Source organism: Clavelina lepadiformis, chromosome 9, assembly GCF_947623445.1.
Source record: "Clavelina lepadiformis chromosome 9, kaClaLepa1.1, whole genome shotgun sequence".
In the NCBI taxonomy this organism is placed as follows: Eukaryota; Metazoa; Chordata; class Ascidiacea; order Aplousobranchia; family Clavelinidae; genus Clavelina; species Clavelina lepadiformis.
The window spans coordinates 6,194,008-6,205,744 of NC_135248.1; the positions used below are offsets into that span (position 1 = coordinate 6,194,008).

The 11,737-nt window shown below is 36.2% G+C and overlaps 3 protein-coding genes across 4 annotated transcripts in view; 1 reads left to right on the plus strand and 2 right to left on the minus strand.

Moving 5' to 3' along the window:
* LOC143471241 (acid-sensing ion channel 2-like) overlaps positions 1 to 4,561 on the plus strand; it is a 28,308-nt gene extending 23,747 nt beyond the window's left edge. For both annotated transcript variants that reach the window (XM_076969652.1, XM_076969651.1), the window contains exons 6-13: positions 604 to 731; positions 1,333 to 1,489; positions 1,650 to 1,767; positions 1,839 to 1,931; positions 2,405 to 2,496; positions 2,577 to 2,665; positions 2,797 to 2,887; positions 2,999 to 4,561. In XM_076969652.1, the coding sequence (XP_076825767.1) occupies positions 604 to 731; positions 1,333 to 1,489; positions 1,650 to 1,767; positions 1,839 to 1,931; positions 2,405 to 2,496; positions 2,577 to 2,665; positions 2,797 to 2,887; positions 2,999 to 3,561 (1,331 nt within the window). In that variant the 3' untranslated portion in view covers positions 3,562 to 4,561. The remainder of the gene's footprint in view (positions 1 to 603; positions 732 to 1,332; positions 1,490 to 1,649; positions 1,768 to 1,838; positions 1,932 to 2,404; positions 2,497 to 2,576; positions 2,666 to 2,796; positions 2,888 to 2,998) is intronic.
* Positions 4,562 to 4,724: 163 nt separating this feature from the next.
* LOC143471242 (GLIPR1-like protein 1) overlaps positions 4,725 to 11,737 on the minus strand; it is a 30,171-nt gene continuing 23,158 nt past the window's right edge. Inside the window, exons 5-6 of the mRNA XM_076969653.1 lie at positions 6,562 to 6,711; positions 4,725 to 5,494 (exon numbers count right to left, since the gene is read on the minus strand). Coding sequence (XP_076825768.1) covers positions 5,247 to 5,494; positions 6,562 to 6,711 — 398 coding nt within the window. The 3' untranslated portion in view covers positions 4,725 to 5,246. The remainder of the gene's footprint in view (positions 5,495 to 6,561; positions 6,712 to 11,737) is intronic.
* LOC143470629 (uncharacterized) lies at positions 10,052 to 11,394 on the minus strand. Its single transcript, XM_076968881.1, has 2 exons — positions 11,334 to 11,394; positions 10,052 to 10,717 (listed from the first exon to the last, which is right to left on the minus strand). Exons 1-2 carry the CDS (start codon positions 11,392 to 11,394, stop codon positions 10,308 to 10,310), a joined length of 471 nt encoding a protein of 156 aa, XP_076824996.1. The 3' UTR covers positions 10,052 to 10,307.

An 11,737-nucleotide genomic window follows, 5' to 3' on the forward strand; every position in this document is an offset into this window, starting at 1 on the left:
ATAGCGTGGATTTCAACAGGTGCGATGATGTAACGAGGACATCAGTTCTTGCTGTCAAAGTTCGACCGCGTTGTAGACTACGCAACCAAAAGGGTATAGCTGAACAGTCAGGAATTGACTAATTTATTTTCGCTGAACAACGGCAAAAGTGAACAAACAGTGCCCTACAGAAAGTGATGAATGAAATTGGCAAATGTACCGTACAACTTAACTCGTATAGTACAACCGCTTTTCTAGAAAGCTGAACGTAATTAAAAATAATATTCTCTAATTCTCGAATTAGTGTAACTTCCTTCTATGCACACGCTTGCCTATAGTGTAAACAGTCTCCATCGAATAAAAAACAACCAAAAATTATTTACATCAGAATTTCCGGTCCCGAAGGCGCTTTATCAAGCATTGTGTTACAATGCTCTTACTTTTTGTCCGTTTTTTTTTCTATATGACACAACAAAGTTTCTGATGCTTGTTGCATAATGTTCGGAGCTTTTATAGTAAGTGGTAACATAAATAGAATAATCAGAACATTAGAATCATGTTGTCAGCTTTTGCTGTTATTCAAATTTCTTTTCTGATCTTTCTTGATGTCTTTTACCGATTTAGATGAAATTTCAGTGGAGGCAGGATTCAAAGTTCAAATTCACGTTCAAACCGAACCACCATTTATTCATGAATTGGGTTTTGGGATCTCGCCGGGTTTCCAGACATTGGTCGCCACACAAGAGCAAAGGGTGAAATAATTTATTATATTTCTTGTTATTGGAGACAAAAAGCGTAAAAATGCTCACGCACACCAGTTCTAAGTGTAGACGATCTATAGTTTTTTTCTGTTTTGTATTTATCTATATGCATCATCGAAATTAACTTCGTGCTATCATTAAATACACGGGTAATAATTAACATATACCGTTCAAAGAATTATATGCCAGATGCAGTGTTGTTTGGGAATTATCGTCAGAATTTTTCAGAAAATCGGCTTTTTTATTTGCATCCACTATAAACGTATTTGTACTGATTATATAAAATCAAGGTGGCCGATGATGCATTGCAAAAAGAAAAATCAAAAAAACTTTATTTACTAACTTATACTCTTTTACCACGATAATTTCATAGCAAAAACAAAAGCCAAAAACCACGAAATCGCTTTTTATTGTCAGAAAAAACGCACGCCCGCATGAAGGTATAGGAATGTCATCCTGATGACTGCGTGCAAAATTTGCTCCAAACTTTTCCTAATCATTCACCGTAGTATTGACTCTAGTAACAATGCTACACATCATGCTTAGTTTTACAAGACCGAGTTAGGCTATACATATGTTTTTCTACTTATAGATAACATTTTTGCCCAAGCCCTATGGTAATTGCTCAAAAGGAATTGATAAAAAAAAGCACCAGCATTATGACATGTATAGTATATCTGCATGCAGGATAACTTGTGAGACGAAAGAAATCGTTCGCAGTTGTTCTTGTCGAATGATCCACATGCCAGGTAATGTTTAAGAACGTAAAAGTGCAGCGGAAAATCATTATTTCATACGGGTGTATGGTGGTCACGCCACATACCACGTAGCTTATATCACTTTTATAGATTATGTCACATGCGTGACGATTAAAATTTTAACTTGCATGTGCCAAAAATTTGTAAAAAGGTGATGCAGAATTTTGCGATCCCGAAAGATACAAGGAATGTGCTGACCCAAAACTGGATGAACTGATGAAAAAAGATGAAAAAAAGTGCCTATGCGACACTCCGTGCAATGTTACGAGGTACATATAATCTCTTCTAGTTTATTATTTAGATATATTTTATAATTTTAAGTTTTACTGTGGTGTTTCAGATATAACCTCGAAATGTCAACGTTACAGCTGCCTAGTACACGAGCTCTAAGTTACCTTGCGTACAAATATAATCGAACCGAAAACTACGTAAGGTAGGTCAGTTGGAGAATTAACGGTATTGATTTAAAAGCACTATATAAACGTGTGGTAATAAGCGGGTCATAAAATATTTATTAGCTCTGAAAAGGAAAGTCTCAGGCCTCATAATGCTATTCTAATTTCAAGGCATTAAAAGTATATATCATTGTTTTTGAAAGAGTTTTCTTTCTGTTCGGTTGTTTGACGTTTCACATAAACGAACCAAAGAGATGTAGCAAATCTACTGTATAACATATATACTGCAATTAAAACTTACCACTATGATTCTTCATGTTTAGTCTATGTCTGTTTTTATCTTTTACGCTATTGATTAAATTATTATTAGACATAATCTGAAATTATGCCGACAAGTTTCCGTTATAAAAAAAAAGTAGTAGAAACCACAATGTTATGGTTACTTACAGAACAGTTTTCAAACAGCGTAAATAAATGTCATAATAGTAAAAATGATAAATTTTTAATGCAGAAATAATTTTGCGAAACTCAACGTTTTCTTTGAAGCTCTCAATTATGAGACTATTGAGCAAAAAATTGCATATGAAATACCTGGACTACTAGGCAAGTTTTTTATGTAATTCTGCTGCCGTTGATAATAAATAAGCTTTACTTTACACTCTCCTTTATTTTCTTTTCCGCAGGTGATATCGGAGGTCAAATGGGTTTATTTATCGGAGCTAGTTTGTTGACAATACTTGAATTGTTCGATTACATTTACGAAGTTGTAAAAGTAAATCACCTATTTATCCAAACAGTTAAATGTAAATTCATATAATTTTATCAATTTAAATAATTAAGCAGCACACAAAAAAAATTATAACCAAGTCACTGTCATAACCAAAAAAATTGCATTGTGTACAGGAAAAAATGTGGGGGAAAAGACTAAGTAAGGAAAAACGAAAAGCAGGTTCAGATATTGTTACTGACAAAAATGTAGCTGAAGACGAAGAAGGCATGGATATTATTATTACAAAATAACTGATGTAACGTTACCGATACAGTATTAAGTTATTAGGCTATTTTTCTCTTGCAACTTTTATAAACACTAGTATCTTTATTTCAGACGAAGGTTATCCAAGCGACAAGGGAAGGTTTATGAATGAACAATATCGTATTAGTAATCGACAGCATTTGATGATATCCAATCAGTCATCGTCACTGAATGAATTTCACTCAGATTATAAGTTTAATACAACAAAACGTAACTACTTTTCGCCCCCATCTCATTACCAACTGCAGGCTGGAAACGCTGGTGCTGTTCCTGTTCACTTCGGTCCTTATTCTAAAACTCTGGAGGGACGCGTTGGTCAAAACTCTCTGTCACATCGTAAAATGTCTACAGCTGGTCGTGAAACAAGTATGAGCTACAACGATCTTTACGTAGTTCCAGAGAATAACTGGAAAAATTGCGATTTTGCTGCTTCTCGCTACTCAACTACAGATAACCGCATTTCGCCAAACGAGTATGCTGATTCAAATCTCACACACCCTCAAAGTTACCTAACACCAAGTGTAATTCTCGCCGCTAATGGTTCTCAAAATCAGTGCAATTCCCAAATAACAAGCCCGGCCCGCACTCTGGGCGATCTTCAAATGTCACACTCTGTGGAAACTGATATTCACTAACTACAGCAGGCCAACGATATAATTCAATGGCTGAGCATTTTCTCGATTGAAAAATTATGATCCCGCATGAGGATCATTGTTCTATACAGTATTAAGGTATTGTTGCGTTAGTGAATATAAGTGTTGCAGAAACAAATTTGTCTTTGTAGGAAAAAAAATGCAGAGGAGCGTCAAATAACATCTTTCTGTATAAGTTACATATACAGTAAACTTGATTGAACGCAATCTAGATTTACAACTATATTACCGTATCTGTTTAATATCATACGATTGACTACAGTAACTTCCCAAGCTTCCGTTATACACTTTTCATTACTTATCATCGTTCGCGGTCTTCTGATCATCCTTCCGTCTATTAATTAACTTACATGCCACGTGGTTGCAATGTGCAGTTGGCTACAAAACAGAAAAAAACACTTTATTAACTTAATTGAAAGCTGACAAGTTTCGACCAAAAATTGTTCCTCATTAGTACAAGAATAAATTTAAGCAATTGATGTTGGGCATTTATATATAGGCCTATGTAGCGTCGTACGACAAAACCAAAAGGAAAATAGAAATGAATAAATAAACGTGCAATGAAGAAGACGATAACGGAAACAATAATAACAGGAGGAATGTTTGTTTTGCGTTAGATCTATGATGATGAACTTAACTGTGTAAATCAATAATGGTTCTGGAATTTTACGTTCGTGGTTGTTTTTGCATTGTCGGAAAATTTGGAAGTGACTGACAGCTGCTTATATCGGTAGTTTTGTTTGTGCCCTTTACGCGTTGTATTGGTGCTTTTAATGGGTAATTTAATTAGTTATATACTTTTTAAAACGATTTCGACGTTTTTTTGACCAGCTGGCTTTCAAACCGAGCAGTTCTTTGTATTTATTTGTAATTCTATCTCATTATTGCTTAGTACTTACGCAAGTGTTTGTACTGCATAAAGGACTTGTGTTAATTGTAAGAAACCGTAGGTAGCGATGTAAATAAAATGTGCTTGTAACTATTGCTACTTCATGGTACTTTGTGCAGCCTATCTATACTGGACTGTATTGCTACAGCTAAGTCATTTGTCAAAAATTATGACATATAACGATATAAGCCATAAACACACTCATATATATATATAGCTTAGCCCACCACAAACAACAATGGATGATAACAGCGAATGCGAAACTTTTGAGTGTTTATTTTTTATAAGCATTTCTGCTGCGCGCATATATGGACTATAACTGCGGAGGAGTCGCGACGCAAGCATAAAACGATGAAAACCTAACAGGAGAGCAGCGAATCAAAAACAAATATTAATAAATGCCCGTTTTGTAAAAATTTGCGCATTATGCTCTACAAGGTACGAGTTTTACCACATCTACATTATGCTGCAAATTGAAAGCCCACAAAGTATACGAAATTGTGAGTCTGAATAATCAGCGACCTGCAGTTTTCTTTTAAGATATAAATTAATTATCAACTGAAATCAAAGTTTCTGCATACGATATTAAATAAACCAGATTTTGCCTCGTGGACACAAATGGGTTCTTTTCTTAACCCCGGCTACACAAAAATTTAACAGCAACAGCACAATAAAAACCAATTACCGACTTCTATAGGTTAAAATTTGATATTCAATACAGCACATTGGTTTTACTGTGTATTATATATCCAAACGTATTTTTAAACATATAAAGGATTTACACACATTTCGCTCCGGGAAATATTGGAGGGTTAACAAAAAAATTAAAATTTTCATCACAAGTACAAGAGCTTGCAGAGTCACACCATTCTCTCCAAAACCCGTTAAAGCCTTGGGGTTTTGGGCAGTATTGGGTGCATCTTCCGTTACAATTACTGAAACCTCCATCGCATGCCATACAAGTTGACATTTCTGGATCCAGTCCTTGGCAATAACTGGTGACTCCACAACGTGTTTCACAGGTATCTGCATGAAGTAATAGAAACAGTACAAAACTATAAAAGATCTGTTAATTTAAACTTAACAAAGCACTGAATGTTGACCATTTCCTTTGCGAAAAGGGGTAATACTTTAATACGCAGGGCTTCAATTTTCGTCAACTATTATATGTTGTCAGCAAACAAGCACTAAGCAGTGTAAAACATACAAAATCAATCAAAATAACCTACTTCCATTATCAAACGTATATTAGATTCCTTGGTAATGTCTAGCAAACTAAAAACAATAAACTTGCAACCAACATTATTTAAGATAATGTCGTTGGTATTGCACACAATGTTAGATTAAAAACGGAGTTATCTGAACTCGATTGAACTGCAATTAAAAGTCGGCTCGGGAGCGGAGTGGTTAAAGTGTGGGTAACTGGGGTCCCAGCGTTGAAGAGTCATCGAAGTTTAAGTCGTGCAAAGATTTACCTTAATCTATTCTATTCTTTTGTAATCTATTTTTTTGTATGTCACAATTTAATGGCACCAATCCTTTTTGTGGAATTAGGGTAATAATTTGGAAACATTTTTATTAACAGAGTGAAAAAAATGAGTGCAATTTTGTACTGAAGTTTGAGAAATAGCTTTTTGCAGTTCCTGTTTTAAACAAAATTTTAAAACCCCATTTTTTTAGTTATTTAGGACTTTGATCGTCTTCTTTTGATAAAAAAGCAAAACAAACTACCAAATGTGTAGTTTAGTGAATTGATTTCAGTACAAACCATTCTCTTGATTTTTTTCAGAATTTTTATCACAAACGCACTTGTCATGAAGGCACACATCAAAATCATCCAGGCGAGAAGTAGTTATTATTTTATTAGTATATTAGTTATAGTAGTTATATTATTCATTGCCACCTTAATTGTATGATTAAATTTTAATATATTTTTTTATTTGCAAAGTTTATACGTGTTATATAACTATTGTAGCTATTTATTTGCACCAATTGAAGAAAACTAAAGCTTGCGTAAGCTAGTAAACAAGCAAAAAATAATGGTCAACTTCAAAAGTGGTATCTATTAATTGCTTACAAATATTCATGCTTACCTGGCTTGATTTGTTTCACATTTGCCTGAAAGATGTCTGGTTGGTTTCCCGGTGGATTATAGTGCACTACTATGTATGTAGCTGACCCTGCAACTGCACGTCCACATCCGATTGTTGTTGTTGTAGCCCACACTAGTTGGGTAAAATCTTCTGTAAGGTAAAGAAATGTGTATTTTAATTAAACGATATCAAAAGATGGCTGTGTAAAAACACTTTTTAGCTTACAACACCAATTACTTCCCCTCAATCAGGGTACCGTGAAGTCATGGTAAGCAGGGGATGAATGTTGATGTCTGGCAACTGAAATGTACTGGGAAATAGCAGTCTAGTTATAATGCTAAGCAGTAGATACGTCTAGTACATTGGCTGGGACATCCATCAAACACAAGGACTGTTCACACAGAAGACAATTGCAAACCACTGTGTGTAATATTGCAAAGAAAATCATGGTCAGTCAAATCAAAAGGAACAGCATTAGTGGGGATTTTAAATGTAAACAATTCTCCCTGAGGGTACGCCATGCGGCACCCAATTGCCATAAAGTGACTGTCCGCAAGAATAAAGGCTAACACAAAGAAATTTGAACAAAATAATGGGTATGAGTAGATACAGCTCACAGGCAGACTGCATCAAAGCAAAGACTACGATACTGAATGGGCATGTGTGCTATTTCCAAACCCATAGGTCATAATAAAAGATCATATCATCATAAAAGAAGAAATAAAATCTTCTAAAAATAGGATTATTTGCGGCAAAGCAGTAGGCTCAGACAACATTTCAGTAAATGTTTTGGAGGCTCTGGATGAGTGGGGTTTGGTATAACTCACCAAGACCTTAAACGGCATATACAACTCTAGAAATATCCCCATTGATGTGACTCATTCCATAGTTGTAGCATCGCCGAAAATGTTTGCTACCACAGCATGTCACCTACACAGGACAATCACTTCAACGGGCCATTGAACAAAAATCTATCAAAATTTTGATGTTCACAATGAGAACAAAAAAGACCAGAAATTTTAAAAACACAATTTGGCTTTGTTGCTAACAAAGGAACAAGGAACGGAATTTTCACACTAACAATGATCATGAAGAGATGCATAGAAATAAACAAAGATTTATACCGATGCATTAAACACTTTTCTGAAGCTTTCGACAAAGTTCAACAAAACAAGTTACTGAACGCCGCTAGATATTGATGGTATGGACTTAAGACTCATACTCAACATACATTGTGAAAAAAGGCTGCAAAGGGATTGCTTGGTTCACACCAATTAGACGTGGTGTCAGACAGGGATGTGTTTTGTCTCAAGAATTATTCATTCTATATACTGAGATAATAATGAAAGACGTCAAGGATAGGAATGGCATCACAATAGGAAGACATAAGATAACAGATGTGAGGTATGCTGACGACATGGTAACACTGGGATGGGAACACTAAATTTTGCTTTATAAAAATATCATTTATCTAATGTAGTGAGAAATAAAGATTACAATGCCATAAATATATGTTATATGGTCAAACGTCCCAATCAGGCGCACTTTTTTGGAAACTTTCCTATTACAAGTTTGCTTGTGTCATCAACTTGCAATAAATCAAACTTGCGTGGAAGATGGTAACTACCTACATTTAGTAATAATAAAAGTTTTAAATAACAGCAACTAATTTTCGTGTAATTAGCAATTTGTACTGCGATTTTATTGTGAACCAAAAACATCAAATTAGCTGCACTGGTCCCAAAAACATATGCGGTGACTGAGTATACATGTTAAAAAAACAATTCACTCAATTTGCTTCTTCACGAGGCACGTACCAAATAAACGGAACAGACGATGCACAACTAAATACGATAACGTGCAGCTGTACTTCATGATTATTCTCGATACCTAACTAGGTCAGAAATTAATTAGTCATTCTGGTAAATCTGAAACTTTCTTTGTTTATTACTTCGTATGCCTAATGCTATTTAGTTGCCACTAATGGTTCGAATTAAAGCTCACTACTTTTTGTTAATATGTATCATGTTTGGTGAACGTAAAATGTAAATATCGCAAAGTCAGTTATATGCCTTTTTGAATTTCTTGGCGTGTGGCCTTTTGCAACTTATTCTGTTTCGAATGACCTTTTTCATGAACTCTGATCGAATTGTGCTGCTTAACCTAATAAAATTGATGAGTACACCAATAGACTAAGACGAAATTTTTCACTTAATTTAAGAAATTTATTGAAGTATTAAAGCGTAATGAAAACATGTGGGGCTAAACACCGGAGAAATTAAAACACGTGAGGTTTAACATGCTAAACAAAAAGCGCGAGGCGTAACACCAGAATAAAAAAGAAAAAAACATAAATAATAAATAGAATTAAGATTGCTGGAAAACAAACAAACAACAACACACGAACAATTTGTCTCAAAAGCTTAATTGCCAACTCTCGTCTATTTATAGACTTGACGTCATTAAATATGTTTCACTGCAGCGAATTTCGGAACACGCCACTTGCTACCTTTCAGCGGTTCTACCCTCAAGGGACCACTGAAAATGTTGCAGACAGGAAAGAAATCAATATCTCTTGGCATATGGTCAGAGACAGACTCTAAAACGTTTCCTTGTCCAACGTGTGGTTTGAGACAGTCAATCTCCAGTCCGTGGACAGGACCGTTTTCATCTTCTAGAAAGCGACGAGTAACTTTCCCAATATAAAGAGAGGATTTTTTCTTGCCTTCATCAATAACCCTGTACCATTGGTTAAGCACATCTTGCTCTTCAATTGGAGGACTGACAGAAAGCCAAGTCTTTCCCAAAACGTCAACGCCATTCTCTCTTCATCGGCACTCTCGTCAGAAGAGCTGCTAATATAATTTTGTTTTCTGGATTGTGCGGATTCTTCCCTTTGTTTCTTCGTTTTTGAAGCCGAAACTCATTTTTCTCTCTGGTCTTCTTTCTCCTTTTTTTCTTGAATTTTCTGTAAGTATTCTTAATCGGTAATTACCTTTACTTTGAAATCAATTTTTCGTCATTTTATAGGTGGCTTCTTGCTTTCAGGTCCTTTCATTTTGTCAAGCACTATTTCTTCAAAACTTCTGTTGGCAGACGATGGTTTTGATGACGACGCCTTATCAATAAGTGCCCATGTAATAATCCATTCTTTACCAAGAACAGGTGCTAGCTTTGGACCAAGGTTAGCACAGACACTGCATCTGGGTTTGGTTGACAGCGATGTGGATGGGTGTGCTGAAACAAAGGGTGAAGTTGATGGAAAATGAGGGACTAAAGGTCTGAAAGATGTCTGTGTTTTCTTTGGCGTAATAACTTGACGCGGACAAGCAGGTCTCTTCGGTGTTGACAGAGCAAGAGCGATTTCTTCACGTTTGCCGTCTTTCACCCGTGCATGGAATCTTTTCATAAGACGAGGGTCAAATCTGTGTTTAGGAAATTTGGAAGGATCCAAGGGAAATATTCCTATAGTCCGAAACCCAGATTTGACGTTCTGTTCGGAAAAACCCTTTCTCCAAACCTCGCACAACTTATCCACAAAAAGGCTTTTACGAAGTGGAACTTTAGGTCCCCAAACATTTATCCACTCGTTAAGCATATTCTCCCACTGTCCTTTAAGTGGCCCAAAGCAAGCAACATCTAAAGGCTGCAATTTATCTGTGACGTGAGGCGGCAACTTCACTAGAGTAATATGCTCTTCTATTGCTTTTTGTATCACTTCAATTGAAACGTGAGTTAAATGGCCATCAAAAATGAGAAGGGCCGTCTTTCACCTGACGAGAAAACTTTACAAACCATTCGTAAAATATTTCTGTGGTCATCCAACCGTTTTCACTGATGCCATAAAATGTTTCAGGCAAAGCATTTGTTCTGCGCCACATGTTCTGAAGATTTTTTCCTGCAAATATCACCAAAGGATCCAGATATTTTCCTGCTGCATTGCAAACTGCTAGCGTACTTGTGTTGTCACAACCTGCACCGCATGTTAATTTATAAGCTGTTTGTCCACGAATGCTCACTACTTTGCACTTTTGTGGATCACTGGGAAAACCACTCTCATCACAGTTCCATATTTGCTCTGGTCCAAGACTCTTTTCTTTTATTATTTTGTCAATGCATTCGTAAATATCAAAAATAATAAAAGGATTCGCGGTAGCTTACTTTCGCGCTGCGCTAATCAAGTTTAATCAGAAATTCATCAACAGCATTATTCATGTCCTCATTGGTCTATTGCAGGCATGCACAACATACGGCCCGCGGGCCGCATGCGGCCCGCGAAACCTTTTCGTGCGGCCCACGAGATATTCCGTGATTTCGGTTACAGTTACATAATCAACGAATCCGATGCTTTACCGCCGATAAGCGTTAAAAACAACTACATACTGTAGTGCGAGAGGCAACCGTCTCTTGACAGTAACCATCTTCTCAATAATATCTCTTATTCGACGGTTAATCGGTCACATTATATAAAGTAGGCTACACGTTAGTTACAACAATGTTAGCACGCGGCCCGCGAAAAATTTTTTTCCCTAAAACGGCCCGTGTACTGTTTTGAGTTGTGCATGCCTGGTCTATTGTGTTAAGTTTTTTTTAACAGATTCCTTCGGCATTTTTTAGTTTAAACATTCACTAAACTCTTAAATTACTAAGTTAGACTAAGTGTCTCCCCTAATCTCGATTAAGCTGAAACGATACTCCAATAACTTATCTCTTTTTGCAGTCATCACAATTGCATTCTTTGCATTCCAATCGGGAGAGCTTTTATTACTCACCATGCTGAAAGGGAAAATGATAAGGCTGAGTGATTTTGAAGTTATTAGGCAGTAAACGCATTAATACCGGGGAATAGAATTCCTTTAGCGAGTAGTACAATGTAGCATTTCATCCACAATTCGAAAGTAGCGACCCACTTTTCATGTTTTAAATGGTTTAAAGCAGGGATGTCCAACCTGCGGCCCGCGGGCCACAGTGCGGCCCACCTGAGATTTTTGTGCGGCCCGCTAGTCATTTTCACTCCAAAAGTATGTACCTCATGTACCCATTTTTCTTGACATTTAATGGGTTCTGCGGCCCATAGAATTATTTCAAGTGACAATGCGGCCCACTATAATAAAAGGTTGGATCCCTGTTTTAAAGGCTTTGCCATTCTATTTCCTTGTTAAGTCAGTCCACTTTA